The sequence below is a fragment of the Hippopotamus amphibius genome, chromosome 1, assembly GCF_030028045.1.
Source record: "Hippopotamus amphibius kiboko isolate mHipAmp2 chromosome 1, mHipAmp2.hap2, whole genome shotgun sequence".
NCBI lineage: Eukaryota > Metazoa > Chordata > Mammalia > Artiodactyla > Hippopotamidae > Hippopotamus > Hippopotamus amphibius.
Window position 1 is genome coordinate 213,820,616 of NC_080186.1, and position 18,071 is coordinate 213,838,686.

Sequence of the window (18,071 nt, forward strand, 5' to 3'; positions counted from 1 at the left end):
CAGGACCAGATGGCTTCACAGCTGACTTCTATCAAACATTTAGATAAGAGCTAACACCCATATTTCTCAAACTCTTCCAAAATATTGCAGAGGAAGGAATACTCCCAAACTTATTCTTTGAGGCCACCATCACCCTCGCACCAGAACCAGACAAAGACACTACAAAAAAGAAAATTAGAGACCAATATCACTGATGAATATAGATGCAAAACTCCTCAACAAAATACTAGCTAACAGAATCCAACAATGCATTAAAAGGCTCGCACACCATGATCAAGTGGGATTTATCCCAGGGATGCAAGGATTCATTAATATATGCAAATCAATCAATGTGACACATCATATTAACAAACCAAAGAATAAAAACCATATGAGCATCTTAATAGATGCAGAAAAAACTTTTGACAAAATTCAACACCCATTTATGATAAAAACTATCTAAAAAGTGGGCATAGAGGGAACCTACCTTAACATAATAGATGCCATATATGACAAACCCATAGCAAACATCATTCTCAATGGTGAAAAACTGAAAGCATTCCGTTTAAGATCAGGAACAAGACAAGGATGTCCACTCTTGCCACTACTATTATAGTTTGGAAGTCCTTGACACAGCAATCAGAGAAGAAAAAGAAATAAAAGGAATCTAAATTGGAAAAGAAGTAAAACTGTCACTGTTTGCAGAAAACATGATACTACACATAGAAAATCTTAAAGATGCCACCAGAAAACTACTAGGGTGAATCAATGAATTTGGTAAAGTTGCAGGACACAAAATTAACACACAGAAATCTCTTGCATTCCTATACACTAACAATGAAAAAGCAGAAAGAGAAATTAAGGAAACAATCCCATTCACCATTGCAACAAGAAGAATAAAATACCTAGGATTAAACCTACTTAACGAGGTAAAAGACCTATACTCAGAAAACTGTAAGACACTGATGAAAGAAATCATATGGAGAGATATACCACGTTATTGGATTGGAAGAATCAATATTATGAAAATGTCTATATTACCCAAAGCAATCTACACATTCAATGCAATTCCTATCAAATTATCATTGGCATTTTTCAGAACTAGAACAAAAAATCCTAAAATTTGTATGGAGACACAAAAGACTCCAAATAGCCAAAGCAATCTTGAGAAAAATAAACAGAGCTTGAGGAATCAGACTCCTTGACTTCAGACTATACTACAAAGGTATAGTAATCAAGTCAATATGCACTGGCACAAAAAGAGAGATACAGATCAATGGAACAGGATAGAAAGCCCAGAGATAAAAACATGCACCTATGATCAACTACTCTATGACAAAATCAAGGATATACAATGGAGAAAAGGCAGCCTCTTCAATAAGTGGTGCTGGGAAAACTGGACAGCTACATGTAAAAGAATGAAGTTAGAACACTTCCTATCACCATACACAAAAATAAACTCGAAATGGATTAAAAACCTAAATATAAGGCCAGACACTATAAAACTCTTAGAGGAAAACATAGGAAGAACACTCTTTGACATAAATCACAGCAACATCTTTTTTGACCCACCTCCTAGAATAATGGAAATAAAAAGCAAAAATAAACAAATGGGACCTAATGAAACTTAAAAGCTTTTGCACAGCAAAGGAAACTATAAACAAAACAAAAAGACAACCCTCAGAATGGGAGAAAATATTTGCAAATGAATCAACAGTCAAAGGATTAATCTCCAAAATATATAAACAGTTTATCCAGCTCAATATCAAAAAAACAAACCCAATCAAAAAATGGGCAGAACCATCAACAAATGAATGGATAAAGAAGATGTGGCATATATATACAATGGAATATTACTCAGCTATAAAAAGGAATGAGATGGAGCTATATGTAATGAGGTGGATAGAACTACAGTCTGTCATTCAGAGTGAAGTAAGTCAGAAAGAGAAAGACAAATATTGTATATGCTAACTCACATATATGGAATCTAAAAATGGTACTGATGAACTCAGTGACAAGAACAAGGATGCAGATACAGAGAATGGACTGGAGAACTCGAGGTTTGGGAGGGGGCAGGGGGTGAAGGGGAAGCTGAGACGAAGCAAGAGAGTAGCACAGACATACATATACTACCAACTGTAAAATAGATAGTCAGTGGGAAGTTGTTGTATAACAAAGGGAGTTCAACTCGAGGATGGAAGATGCCTTAGAGGACTGGGGTGGGGAGGGTGGGGGGGACTCGAGGGGGGGGAGTCAAGGAAGGGAGGGAATATGGGGATATGTGTATAAAAACAGATGGTTGAACTTGGTGTACCCCCCAAAAAATAATTAATAAATAAATAAAATTAAAAAAAAAAAAAAAATGGGCAGAAGACCTAAATAGGCATTTCTGCAAAGAAGACATACAGATGGCCAAGAGGCACATGAAAAGCTGCTCAACATCACTAATTATTAGAGAAATGCAAATCAAAACTACAATGAGGTATTACCTCACACCAGTCAGAATGGGCATCATCAGAAAATCTACAAACAGTAAATGCTGGAGAGGGTGTGGAGAAAAGGGAACCCTCTTGCACTGTTGGTGGGAATGTAAACTGATACAGCCACTATGGAGAACAGTATGGAGGTTCCTTAAAAAACTAAAAATAGAATTACCATATGACCCTGCAATCCCACTACTGGGCAGATACCCAGAGAAAACCATAATTCAAAAAGACATATGCATCTCAATGTTCATTGCAGCACTATATACAATAGCCAGGTCATGGAAGCAACCTAAATATTCACTGCCAGACGAATGGATAAAGAAGATGTGGTATATATATATACACAATGGAATATTACTCGGCCATAAAAGGGAATGATATTGGGTCATTTGTAGAGACATGGATGGACCCAGAGACTGTCATACAGAGTGAAGTAAGTCAGAAAGAGAAATACAAATATGGTATAGTAACGCATATATGTGGAATCTAGAAAAATGGTACATATCAACTGGTTTGCAAGGCAGAAATACAGACACAGATGTAGGGAAGAAACATACAGACACCAAGGCAGGAAAGCGGGGAGGGGGGGTTGGAGTAGGATGAATTGGGAGACTGGGATTGCCATATATACATTAATATGTATAAAACAAATGACTAATAAAAATATCAAATTGTACACTTTAAATATATGCAGTTTATTGTATGTCAATTACAACTCAATAAAACTTTAAAAAAAAATAAAAGAAGATAAGATAGCCAGATTCCAAAAGGTTCTTGTGTTAAAGTCTCTTCTAGTAGATGACCCACCACAAACTGGGAGGCCCCCACTACAGCAAGACTCTATTTACAGTGAACCCTTTATTATCCAGTACCTCACATGTGTGCATTACAAGAATAACTGACATTCAAAAACAAGAACATCAGTTCTCAATCAACGATTAAATGACATTTAAATTGGGTTCCATGTCAATATATTTAATTATATTTTGCCTAATACATATAAAATAAATAAGTTCTTTGAAAACTGATCACTTGAGGTGGATGTTATGTTTTCCTTTGTAATATGACTATTTAGTAAGTTTAAAAAACATCTCTTCTTATAAGTTTATGAACTAACAGGTAAAAAAATTATGTGGTTTCAGAAGTTTGGTCAAACATTCTAAACAAGCAGCTTAAATATTATTTCCAAAAAAACCCGAAAAAAAGAATGACTATGGAGGAAAGCAGAAATGGTAGCTGTATAAAACAAAGAAACAGCAAATTCTGCAAAAAAGAACACAAAAACTAGAAAAGAAACAAAAATATTCATATAGATTACAAATATGTACATTACCTAGGTTTCTCTAAACTCAAACTGAGTACTCAAAACTAAACTTTTTCTAGTAGGCACACTTTATTTCTTGAGTGTTTCCAATTAACTTCACCAGGATTCTTAATAGTATATACACACAAGGATAGTGTACTAATGTTACCCCTTAGAATATTACTTGGTAAGATAAAATGAATGATAAAAAAATTATCCAATTGTTCAACTTAATTTTTTCCCTTGATTTCAAATTATACATATGTTAAGCTGTAAAACTTCTGAGTTACTAACTAAAGAAATGTTCTGTGCATGAAAAAAAAGTAACATGAAACAACTGGTAGCATGAAAAAAACTGGTATGAGTCCAAATGGGCCTTCACCAGAGAAGTATATTTATTCCCATTAGTGATAATCAAGAGCATCACACACAGAGTTCCAGCATTAACATAAATGACAAGATTGTCTGACAATAACCAAATAAAATCCCAGTCTTCTGAAAAATTATATGAAACATTTTTCATATTCTAGTGGCCAATACCTCAGCCAATGTAGAAAATGTTATCACATACTTAAAAGGTAACTAATACTTTTATATTCATGTTCATACTGCACATAATAGTTCCACATATACTTGTCATAACATGTATTATAATAATTTATAAGAAACACTTACTGGGTAAATTTTTTGGATGGATGGAAGGATGGGTTCAGGTAGGGCTATAAAAAGAAAAAGTTTAAAGCTTCCATGATTCATGTTATTCATTTTACAAAGCAATAATTTGTCAGCTACTCCCAGGTATGAGACTATATGGGTTTATGCTAAAATTCAACAGTTTTCATATATTTTGTGTAATTAACTCTGATTTCTAAAAATTTAAATTCAAAATATATCTAAGTTGACAATTTAAGGTCTGTTAATAAATTATGTATATTTCTATGTAAACCAATGTTCCTTACATGGTTTTAGAATAATAGGTCATCAATAAATGGACACACATCATTCGGCCCAACACCAGAGACATACACAAAACAAGCAAGATGAGGCTGTGCTACAGATATTAAAAAGACATTGTTAAGATGGATGTAGCTATCAACAAAAAATAATTTTAAAAGTACAGTCCAATGGCACTACATCACAAGAATAACAGCTCTATCATAACTGTCCCTTTATTATTTAATTTCTTCTAACAATAATATCAAAATTTGGGGAAACTGATCTATTGGGGTAAAGAAAACTAAAAAAAACTTCAACTTCATTAATATACTTTTAAAAATAAAAACTCAGCAAAGTTTAGAAATCTAAATCAGATCTGTAGCAATCTACTATAAAATAAATAAAATTTCATACAAAAGAATCATTATCTTCATAAGTCACTATAGTTTTTAACTGTCAATCTTCACCTTCTACAGCTTTACCCAAACCCGACCTCATTAAATGCACTAACTGTAATTTCACATCCTTATAATATAGATGGAATAACATGAAAGGCAAAGTGTTTAATATCCACAATATAAGACATAACTATAAAATACAGTGTCTTGAATATGGTAAGATACAAATAATACATTTTCAAGATTTCTTTAAGATTAAAGACCAAATACAGTACTGCATGGTAACCTATGTATTTAAGAATTAGAAATACATTATATATATAGCTGACCCTTGAACAATGCAGGTGGGTTAGGGGCACCAAACCCTGTGCAGTCAAAAACTTTATAAGCTGAGTTTAACTATACAGTTGGCCCTGAGTATAATTTTATAGTTGGCCCTCCATGTCTGAGGTTTCAAATCTATAGATTCAACCAACTGCAAACAGTGTAGTACATACTGCAATATGTATACACTGAAAAAAATTTGTGTATAAGTAGACCCCCCCAGTTTAAACCTGTGCTGTTCAAGGGTCCACTGCAATTAAATAAATTCAGTAACAAAGAATCATTAATTCACTTTTAATTTGCTATTTAGCAAGAAAAGTTTTAAATGACTTCTGGAATACATTAATGAACATATAATCAACCATTATTACCAATTTACATGGTCTCCAACTATGATTATAAATGTATAAATTTCTAGCACATAGTAGTAGGATGCCTCATTTAAATATCTCCTTTATCATGCTTCATTCCCAAGTTGAAGAGTGGAATAAAATAAAATTCCATGATAGTATGGCACATTCACAGTGTTGATTAAGATTATTAGGGGCAAAAATTCACTCATTACTTACCAGAATCACTCTCAGGAAGTAAGGATACATATTTTTTCCCCAAAGGCATTTAAATGCTCAAAATTCTAGAAGACCCTACAAATAAACTCAAGCCCCAGTCACTTAATTCTAAAAGTCTCTAATCTGTATAACATTTTTAATGGCTTTTTAATAATTTTCATTATAATTCAGAAGTCAAATTAGAAACACTTATTACAAATTAGTTTAATTTTTAAATCTAAAAAGCTGAATTCTATCCCCATGGAACACTCCCAGTAAATTAAAATTATAATTTAAAAAAGGATGAATACTTAGAAAATTAGAAAAAAAAAATATTATCTCATTCTAGTTATCTAATTATATGATAACCAGAATGCTAGGAGAGAAAAATAAACACAAACCCCTGGTATAGGGTCTTTCAGTAGATAAAGAGTCTTTAGAACTAAGCAATTTGGAAGCTTTTGAGGGCAAGGTTACCATTCAATAAATCCCTTGCCTTACAACCTTAAAGATTTAAAATCACTAGTCATTAAAGAAGCAATTAGTGTACCTGGCAATTATTTATCAACACTATTCTGATAGTAACCTCAAAACATTTAGTAGTTTTTCAAGTGTTCATTTTATTCCAAACCAACATATACTGGAAGAATCTCTTTGTAACAACTACTATTTTGACTTCAAAACTTTGGACTTCAATCTTTTAATTGTCTCTCTCAAAAGCAAAATAAGACAAAACAGAAGTTTATTATTGCAGGATATGATCAATAGATAATGCCTTGAATATATTTAATCTATAAGATTTTACTTTGCCTGTAGTTCAGATGAGAGCTTTCTAGTCAGGCCTCCACAAATTTATACATATAAATGTTCCACACTAATTCATCAAAAATTAAACTAAAAAAAAAAATGCATATCTTCAACAATGGTAAACCACCACTAACTTTAAAACAATTTTAAAATGCCTAAGAGATATTTCCATACCTGGTAATATGGTAAACATTCTATGAATATTCATTCATAGTGTTGTTTCTAACCAACTGACACTTTTGTCTTTATTAAAACTCATAATCTTAGATCACTATTAAACTCCCTTCTCAATGTGTTTTCTCCCTCATGCTTTCATCAGTCACCTTTTCAAGCATATGCAGTTTGTAGCTGACTGTTGAAATTCATTCCAGGAAATGCTTTAGTTTAATCTTTTCAACCTTTCTACTCAGAAAAGACCTGCTTCCTTTCTCCATTCATGGCACAAAAAGATATCAAAGCATTTAAAGTTAAACAAAACTTAAAGGTCATCTAATCCAACTATCAGTGTTACAAATGAATATTAAGGCCAGAGAGGTAGAATAACTTGGCCAAAATCACAAAAACTAGTTCACTGTGGCAGAGCTGGAACTGCTCAATATACTTGCAGACTCTTGTATGACAGGAAAAACAATTAATAATACTCATTTCAATCTCTCTAATTTCTTCTGTGGAGGAGTAGTTTAAATTTGTCAAAGTACAGAATTACACAGTAGGTCTGGGTAGCTCATGTCTTTTAACAAACACCTAGAAATGGTTGATGAGAGTTCAATTAATTACTAGCCACCTTAGTAAATAGGACCACTTTGTCAAGAATAAAATGTTTAACAAAATCTAAACCAAATTTTAACACGATTTCATTACACTGGTAAAATACTAACATTTGAATTTTTAACTTGCTTACAAAACCACCATGGGGCATCTGTGATTAAAGTACAATTTTCTAAAAAAGAAATCAAATTAAAATTGCTAATGTAACCCAAAAGAATGGAGGGATAGGGCACATATTATGAATGTCCATGCATGTTATATGCTTTAGTCAAATCTAATGTTTAAATCACAACTAAAACCAAAAAATGAATAGACACTAGGTGATAGTACAAGTGTTAGTCTTATTATTCTTAATATATTTTATAATAACTATTCAATTTTTATGAAAAGTGAACTGCAATTCACAGAGGACAGCTTACTAAAAAAGCATCAAAAGTAATATGTTTCAGATTGAACTGCAAAATTGGGCAAATATGATTATTGATATATAAAGAAGTATCTAAAACAGGCAACATCATGTTTCAAATCCTTCTGGAAGGGCAAATCAATCATCAAACTAGTACATAACCAAGACTGCTCAGCAACAAAAATACATGTATTATAATTAGCTTGAAATTTTTTAACAACAAAGAAGAAGATTATCTAATCTTTATGATGATTACTGATTCACAAAATTTTGGCCCATTTAAACTATTTTAAGTCTCTCTCACTATCTCAAAAAAACTCACTTGATTCCATTGTTCAAATAAAAATATACTCTCTTATTTAATATATATTATAAAACATCTACAAGTACAGTAATATAGAGAAAACAAATCCTGCTGTCCATAAATAATAACCCCTGATAAATTTTTGGCACATACCTTTTCAATATTTGTATACATATGAATATAGACACATTCAAGTATAGCTACTATTTCTTATATAAAACTGGTATTATGTTGTGTATGACATAAATATAAATATTTTCTTATATCAACAAATATCTTTAAAACATGATTTTTAGTGTCTGTGTAAATTTCATATTAGGATATATCACAATTAATTCTGACCATTTCTCCTACTCTTAAAAACTTAGATTATTTCTAATCTTTTATTATTTCATCAAACACCATGAAAAAGTGCCTTATATAAATTCATATATACACCTCTGATTATTTATCTTAGGATAAATTCCTAGAAATGGAATCATTGAGTCAAACGGTATAAACATAAATATTACAACAATTGCTTTCTAAACTGTGAAATATTAACCCACAACACATCACACCCTAGACATCCTGGTAAATGGCCGTACGTTAACAACAAGTCTTTCACTCAATCTCTATGCCAGCTCACAAGAAGTAAAAGCTTCTTTAAACCAATAAGAAAATCATTTAATTCCTGTCTCAAGTGAAAAATACAAAACATGATGAATGGTGCTTGAGTTTATTTTTATAGGCCTCTGAACATTCATTTGACCCAAGATAATGGGTCCACAATATAGTGGTGAAAGTTCTTTGAATACAAAAGTGAATACAGGAAACTGTCAAAAAATAAAAACACAGTGAAACTTCTTTATAATGTTTTCCAGGGGTAACATTACTAAAACATTTATTCAAAGCAACAACTAGGAAATGTGGTTTTATGTGCCTTAGAAAAAACTCTTTAAAACAATGATATTTGAATATAAGGTCAACAGGGAAGACACCATAATGAAGTTTAACTGAATTTTCATTTTAAAAATTGGGAAAAACTTCATAATACTTACTTTGTAAATAGTGCAAAACCATCAATACAAGACTATAGCTGCTTAAAGTACCACGACTGGCATCATTTATCTCATGGTGACTCGCCCACTTCTTAATCACCAGTACTAACGGACGAACTCGATTTTCAACTGAAAGTAAAATTAAAACTTAAAAATGGTAAGAAGATATTACAGTTTCTTTGAAAGTTCACATTATTTCCCAACTCCATGCCAAAAGAAAGAGCAATGCTTCCTGTTATTAAACACTGTGCTCACCATAAATGTATCTTACTTCTAAAACGTACTTTAGTTACCTTTCAAACATGACCAATTATTAAAATTCATTTTATTGACCTATAACTCTGATAGTATGTGTGATTTTAGTGTAGCAACATATTATGTATATAAGAAAATGAGACACATTTTACATAAACACAATTAAAGAGGTGTCAGTATTTACTACACACATCTTTATGAAGGAATAAACAATGAGGAATAAATCAAGAAGGTAAAAACTGTTTGGAAATGAAAACAAAACTTACGGTATGCATAAGTTCTGAGAAGGAATGTGTTTCTTATTCCAACAATATTGTTTACATTCAAGTCGAACTCCACACAACTATTTTAGAAAAAGAAAAAAACTTCAGCTCAAGTAGGAATTAAACCAACTCTCTAGTAACTAAATTTATATCTATCCATCCATCCAATAATACAAAATAGCACGGGCCCAAAGACCTTAAAATGAGGCACTACAGAAATAAGAATGAATACATACTTTTAGTAAGATCTGGGGTCTATTAAAGACACAAAACAAGATTACTGTTGAAAGATCTGTAATGTACCAGTAAGGCTCCAATTATGCTTAACAAAATAAAGTTTTAATTTTGTAATCCTTTCCAGATAAACAAGATTATATGATCCAACACATTTCTGGGCAATAAATCCCACTAAGTCTTACAGTCTCAATCAATTTTGAATGACAGCATCATTTGCTTTAAAATAGGAATGAAAAGCCACATAAAGTACAGGTGAAAAAATAAAAGCTCTGTCTATATATTCCCTCCAAAAGGGTTGCTAAATTATAATATCATGACAAATTTGGCTACTGACATCTAGGAAGAACTATAACAGCCAAACACATAACAGAAGGGTCACTTTTTTGAAATCAAAGATATCATGCGATCACTTTAGAAAATACAGTAATAATGATGGGATATATAAAGAATAGCTAAACTCAAAATAAAAGGACTACTTAATGTGTAAGTAATAGGCCCACATACTATTAGGTCCAACTTCGAAACAATGAGTCCTTCTGTGAAAAGGGCCTGAAATAAAAACTTAACAAAATTTCTTTCTATAGCTTTTAACTATAAAATGTGAAATTTACCATTTCAGATTTTCTTGTTATGGGAAAAGAAAACCTACATACACTCTTTCAATTATCCATGCAAGTTAATAAAAGCAGATAGTGATATTAACACTTCAGATATATCTGGCTTTGGTAAGCTTATGGTAACAAAAGAGTTACATTCTTTATGTCTGTACAAATCTAACACTGAAAGCAGTTTCCACTCCCTCTATATAACTCAATAAAGAGTAAAAAACACTTAGATGGGAACTAGTGTACAATTAAAAACTTTTCCAAAAATAAGAATTCAGAGCTTTAAAAATATCCACAGTGCTTGCTTCAAAGTCTACCTCTGGAAATACTGAAGTAATCCTTAACATGGAAAGAATTTTATGCACAAAATGTTTATTTAAACAGGGAATGGTTAAGCTAATGATAATAAATTCACTCAACGAAATACTGTAAAGTGACTGAAAGTGAAGCCAGAAGATAATCAATGATAAAAGCAAGTGCATTCATGATATACTGTTAAGTAATAAAGTATGATCTCAATTTTAATTTTAAAAGCTCTTACACATTCATATGCATAAAAAGGGGACTGAAAGCCTTACACCAAAACATTAAAATCAGTTATCTTTAAATGTTAGAAGTGCAGTTGTTTTTTCTCTTAATGGTGTGTATAGAGAAGTATAAAATGGTCCTTATAAATTATAATTAACAATGAAAAATCCTTGTATAATAATCTTAAATAGAAAAAGAACAAGATTGTTTATATAATTACAACTACAACCATTTTTAAAGCAATTATAATTAGCTAATAGTATTATTTACATTTACTTTGTTTTATCTCTTTATATCTTCATGCTTTAAAAAAAAATTTACCATTGAAAAAAGAAAACTCCACCATTACTTGAGAGAAATTCAATAAATATTTATAGATTGGATGGATGTTTGGATGAACGAAGGGGAAAGTTTGAGCCAGCACTTATCTAAAGATTTGTTTAAAATATATATATTCAGTCAATTCTGATTATTCACAGTAGTTATGCAGTTGCTGCAAACACTGAATTAGCGAATACTGAACCAGTGCTCCTAGGGAAAACAAAGGGTTAGTTTTCTAGGAGCCGCCAATCACATTTTCATCAGCTGATCAACATGTCTCCAGTCACGTTTATTCTATTCTATTCTATCCTAATTTTATTTTATTTTTTTGTGGCTGCACTGCATGGCATGCAGGATCTCACTTCCTGGATCAGGGATCAAACCTGCTCCCCCTGAGGTGGAAGCAGAGAGTCTTAACCACTGGACCACCAGGGAAGTCCCTCCAGTCACATTTTCCTCAACTGATCAATATGTAGCTTTGTTTTATGTATGTTTCTATTTAAAGACATCTCACTTAATATATTGTTCATTCAGTAACAGTGACGTCATTACAAAGAGCACTGTAGTCTACTCATGCTTGAATGAAGCACATCTAACACACGAATTTCCTCCATGAGGCACATCACAGCTTTGTGTGCAAGAACTCTAGACAGTACATCAGCACTATGGTTGGGGGTCATTTTAAACAGCAAAATCAAGCACAAAAGCACAAAAATGTGAAAAACAGCACTAACTACACTGTGAAAAGGACATTTGTTTATAGTATGAGAGCCGAAACAAGAAGACAGAGTGTCACACTATTAAACTCAGTTGGGAATATGTACATCAGGTGACTGAAAATTTTCCCCACTCTGTGCATGTCTATGAATAATCACAGAAGTGTTACAAATATTAATTTTGGGGTTTACAAAATAAATTTTATCAAGTAGGAAAATTCATAAATATGGAATTCATGAAAATGATCAACTATGTACATACTTATATTTATATAATTTCAGTATCACTTTTATAAACCTGGGCTAGAAAAACCTGATTTATCACAATCCTATCTATTTTTTTGAAAACAAATCTTTTTTTAACCAATAAAAGTCAACACCTAACTATTTACATTTTATAAAATACAAACTGATATAAGATTCTAGTTCCAATGCCTATAAGAAATTCAGAACCCAAACTAAAAGAATATGTAGATATAATTATATTAGCAACAACCCCCTTTGATATAAATATACATCAAATTTCATCAATTAAGATATGTTCTCAAGAGCACATTACATTTCCAAAAGGCAAGAGATCATTTAAAACTCTAAAATATAAATACGTATATATTCTTTCAATTGGATAGTCTCAAATACTCAAAATGTCAACCAGAATAAGTAAGTACAGTTAAGCATGAAATATTGCTCACAAAAAATCATTTCAAAGACTAAATCAACTCATTTCTAAATGAAGGTAAGCTATTACATGATAACACACTTCTTAATTAACTACCTAAGAAGAATATCTAAAAATTATCTAAAGCAACTGAAAAAAGAAAACCCAATAATTACTGACCTGACTTTATCCCTGAACTTCACAATTGGCACTTTTGCTCGAATCAGCTGAGGTCTCTCAATGTAACCAGCTAAAGGATAAAAGATAATATGGATATCTGTAAATGTTTCTCAAATTCATAGTGTTCCAACGCACATTTTTTAAAAGTAGTATTCTACTTAGCTGAAACAATTTAAGAAAATATAATCTGAGAGAGAAAGCAAAGACAAAAGGACATTATCAAATTCTTCTAAGTTTGGAATTTTCAATACCATGTAGAGGATTTTATATATTATTTTCAGAAATGTGGTCTAATATCTAATAACACCTACAAAGAATTCCATCAGAGCATTATAAGAGAAGTATGTAGGCCAGCATCCGGGGGATAGCTAAATTCTGGTAAAGCACATGGCAAGATATTATAGCAGTCATAGAAACCATATTTACAAAGAATCTTAAATGTGGAAATGCTGGCAACATGGTACGGGGGAAGTATGATCTATAAGAGGAAAAACACATATATATACATATCTTTTTATTCCACCAAACTTAAAAAAAAATTTTTTCCTGAGTTGAAATACATGTTCATCATAGAAAATTTTGGAAAATACTGAAATGTATAAAAAAGAAACTGCAAACTGTTCCCAAATGAGCAATTTCCTTATGTTTTAACTAAATAAAAACATAATACTACATTTTAGAACTAAAAAATTTTCTGTTATGCTTTAAACACCAAAATCATAAAATACATTAACCTTCAAGCACAATTATGAGCAGGAATTCAGTGAGGTTTAATGAAAAATAAGATTAAGAGTTAAAAGTTCTGAGTTCCAAGTATAGGTTCATAAACCAATAAACTATACTCCTCGGGCAAGTTACTAAACCCACTGATCACCAGTTTCCTTAATTATTAAAAACACCAATCAAAAAAAACCCCCACTTTCATTTGAATTACACAACCTCTGAGGTCCCTTTCACTTTTAATATTTTATGATTTTAGTAACAGTTATTAAAAATTAACTTAAGATACAAATTACTTCTTTTACAGATGTGAAATTCAAGTCCACTGAAATAAATCTCTTGATTTGTTTCTTTCCTACAACTAAGTTATTCAAGGGCAGTAACTTAAGTAACTTTTTTTATTTTCCTGCTCAAAGCCTGACACATAAGGAATATTTGTTAAATAAATAGACAAACTATCTTTCCAACATCACAGTGTGACTTCAAATGTCCAAAATATTCTGCAGAAGTTTAAATAAATTATTTGAGATGCCTTAACATGCGGACTAAAATCTGCTTAGTCAGTTTATTCAAAGAATAAAATCTTACAATAAAATGGCCTAACTCAACAATTTTGCTTTCTGTTGGAGTAATATATTTGGGGTTCATGTTCGGTGATCATGTTTTTAAAACAAGTAAAGATTTATGTTGTTGCAAAACAGATGAAATTCTCTCTTCCTCACATGAATACCTGTAAGACTTTATCTGTATATTTCTTTTGGCTTGTCAGATACTCTGCATTACAGCTATTTGCATTCATGCTTTAGCTTCCCTTAATGGTCTACAAACTTTTGAGAAAACTGAAGCTTACGTATCTTTGAATTCCCCACTATCTTTGGTGGAACAGCTTACAAGTAAACTCAATAAAGAATTGCTGAATAAATGGTTACTCTTTTTAATCAAAAGTTAAAAGGAATTCATATGAGACAAAGAATCTGCATTATACCTAACCTAAGCAGAAAATAAACAATTCTTCCCAGAAAATAAATACAGTGAGAGACATTTTACATAAATAGTTATGTCAAATGACATATGAACGTGAAGCATCTCAGACTTACAAAGTCTAGTACAGAAGTGTTTATGGACTAAGGTGAGGATATGTCGTGCCTCAGTCTTCTGATTTACCTGAAAAAAACACTGAAAAGTTAAAAATAAAGTGTTTTTTCATTATCTTTCTAAACTTAGTGTTTTATTTTCTTAATGTATCTCAACAAAAAGAAAACAAAGTATTCTTTTCATTGGAGTTATTGTTCAATATACAGTAAGTTACATTATTTAAAAGTCAACCTTTATGATATCTTTTACATCGATATTTCTAAATCAATTTCTGATTTTAAACTTAAAAGCATAATTTTAGAAGAAATACTGAAACAGCCATATGTCCTTTCTTCACTTTAGTATATAAAAATACAAAAATCAATCTTCTCCAAGAAAAAGAAACAGAATTTTAACTTTCTATAATGTTTTATTTCCCTATCTAGGCTTAAAAATAAGGTTCATATCTATGGTGTTTCAGTATAAGTTGTAACAACATGATTCAGACATGTGAATAAAACGAGGATTAGTAAGATGTACCTAAGTATAATCTAAATGCACAAGAGAAAGTTTTAATTAAAACTCCAGTATTCTCCACTATGTTTATTATTTCTGAGGTTTTTTTCCTTTTCTTTTTCAGTTTTCCTTTATATGATTTCAAAGCCTAGAAAAATATCAAGAGTTTCTTTCCTGGAAGAAACTTCTTTCTGATTTGCAGTAACCAGAAGTCAATTTTGTTAGTGGACTGATAGGACTAGTAAAAATATATATTACCATTCAATAGAGTTTTTTGTATTTTTTAAGAGGTGGAATATAAGGCATATTAAAATTACACTGAAATTAACTTAATATTTGGTAATTCAGAAGAGACTTCAGCATATTATAGAGGCTGCTCAGGTCGGCACCAATTATTGTGGAATTAAGGATACACAAGAGTATCAGTTAACAGGAAATTCAAATAAACATAATACTAAATAGCAAAATTTGGTTGCTAAATAAGAAGAAACAAAGTCAAAATATCAGAGACGACTACTTTAAATCACAGTCTTATTTTAAATTTCAGTGAAATCTCTCTTTTTGAATTCCCAAAATAAGTACTCCAAACCCCACAGTACTTTCAAGGGGAAAATAATAAAGATTAAAATAGAATCACTGAATTGCGAGATTGGGATTGCCATATACACATTACTAATAAGAAAAAAAATACCAAATTGTACACTCTGAATATATGCAGTTTATTGTATGTTAAGTGTATCTCAATAAAAGTTCTTAAAAAAAAATAGAATCACTGAGAATTCAAATGGAAGGAAATAAATATATCAAGAAGATAAATACATGCTCTCTCTATCTGCTGCATCCTGGTAACATACTCAACCTAACGACATTTCAAAATAGAGGCAGAGCTCCTTAAAAGCAGATAGCGAAACCACTTCACTTTAACAAATTAGAAATATTTTAATGTTAGAATACCTATTACGTTTATTGTGTACATGCCTTAAAAAAAAAGCATTTCCTAGCTTCCCTTGAATTACTATAAACAGAGAATTCAAAGAAGCAATTAAAAGAAAACAGGTTTTATTCATCAATGACTTTTATATGAAATTTCTTAAATGACTTAACATGAGAAACACACTTGGAATAAATGTTTCATTACTTACTGGTTCCTCTTTAACAACTAGACATAAATCACCATCACTGCTCCGAGTACCAAATCCATTTAAAGAGGACCCAACTAAAAAAAGTCTGCTTTCTAGAGAAACAGGAGAGAATTATAAGATATTATTTAAAATTTAAAATAGGGATGCACATATTTAAAGGGCATGCAAAATAGGGAAACATACGTGGAAATAACAGCTGAATTTCTCTCTGTAGCTCTGTTCGACAGAGTTCTTTCTTCTTTAAATCACTTACTTGCTGTTGACATGCTTCAAATAACTCCAGTATCTGCTGACTCAACTTGAACGCACCACAAAAAAAGTAAAAATTTTGTTCAGAAATATAAAAGTTATTACCATATTAAGAAGTATAAAATTATTTGAAGTATTTTTTAAATATATATTCTCTCCTTAACACTTTCCAATACAAAACTACGGTTATTCAAGTAACAATAATTACTTAGTAACTGAAATAGTTACCAACTTTTACAAAGTAAAGTATCACTGACAAGTCACAGAGAATTCATAATGGGTATAACCCATGGGTCATCAAACTACAACCTTCAGATACTGCCTGTTTTTGTTTGGGACATGAGCTAAGAATGGCTTCTACATTTTTAAAGGGTTATAAAAACAGACAAAACTACGCAACAGAAACCATATGTGAGTGGCAACGTCTAAAATATTTACTATCTGGCCTTTTAAAGGAGCAGCTTACCCAACCCCTAGTATTCATCATGAATACCAAATACAACAGACTTTAGAAGAAAAGTCCCTGGTTGTCTATGCTCCTGCAAACCACCCTCTTCCCCATTCTTACCTGAACCCTTCCTTCTTGTGGCCGTCTTGGACAGATCTCCCTGTTTATCTACCTATCTGGTTCACACTTTCCCCTCCAACTGACCTTTTGTCATCACCATAGGTGACTTCCTTACCTATAATGGGCTAAGTATCATAATATACTCCTACCATTTCTGAACTTCTTTTACTCCAATATTTTTTATCAGTGTTACACTCCCGTAGCCATAACATGGTCTTTATAATAAAACAACTTCTCTAGCTCTGAAATTTTAAATTCCAATATACTATCTTGCTTCAATCTCCTGTCCAATTCTCACTTTCTTATTCCCCTCTACCTTCTCTAGAACCACACAGACTTGGATTCTCTTGAGTCCTGTTCTCCCAACCCAACACCATCTGAAACAGCATGATTTCCTTCCCTACCCAGTCTATACCCCACAACGCATCCCTTGAACCACTCTTTTTTATCATGCCTTAACAACATTATACCCTTGTCATGCTCTAACAAAATCCTAATCTTAGGCTCACTACAAACAACCACCTTCTCTGCTCTTATATCTGAGTTGCTAACTTAAAAAAAAATCAAAAATCACAAAATTGGTATCTTTAAAATTTATACTTTTAGAACAAACCTAAGGTTGACCGTTAGCATCTCTCGACAATTACTTCCATGTCGCTGGTTAGACACTGCTTCCATTTTTCATCATCAGCCTTCTAAAATGTTTACACCTTTCCTCAAGTTCCCTATCTCACTTTCTT

General features: G+C 31.6%; 1 protein-coding gene across 4 annotated transcripts in view; it reads right to left on the reverse strand.

The window, feature by feature from the left end:
- Positions 1-18,071, reverse strand: part of TENT2 (terminal nucleotidyltransferase 2) — a 69,825-nt gene that overhangs the window by 26,452 nt on the left and 25,302 nt on the right. For 3 of the 4 annotated variants that reach the window (XM_057740397.1, XM_057740394.1, XM_057740396.1), the window contains 7 exons: positions 16,698-16,812; positions 16,515-16,606; positions 14,880-14,958; positions 13,063-13,132; positions 9,821-9,897; positions 9,300-9,428; positions 4,444-4,487 (listed from right to left, as the gene is read on the reverse strand). In XM_057740397.1, the coding sequence (XP_057596380.1) occupies positions 4,444-4,487; positions 9,300-9,428; positions 9,821-9,897; positions 13,063-13,132; positions 14,880-14,958; positions 16,515-16,606; positions 16,698-16,812 (606 nt within the window). The remainder of the gene's footprint in view (positions 1-4,443; positions 4,488-9,299; positions 9,429-9,820; positions 9,898-13,062; positions 13,133-14,879; positions 14,959-16,514; positions 16,607-16,697; positions 16,813-18,071) is intronic. The other variant, XM_057740398.1, reaches the window with a different exon arrangement.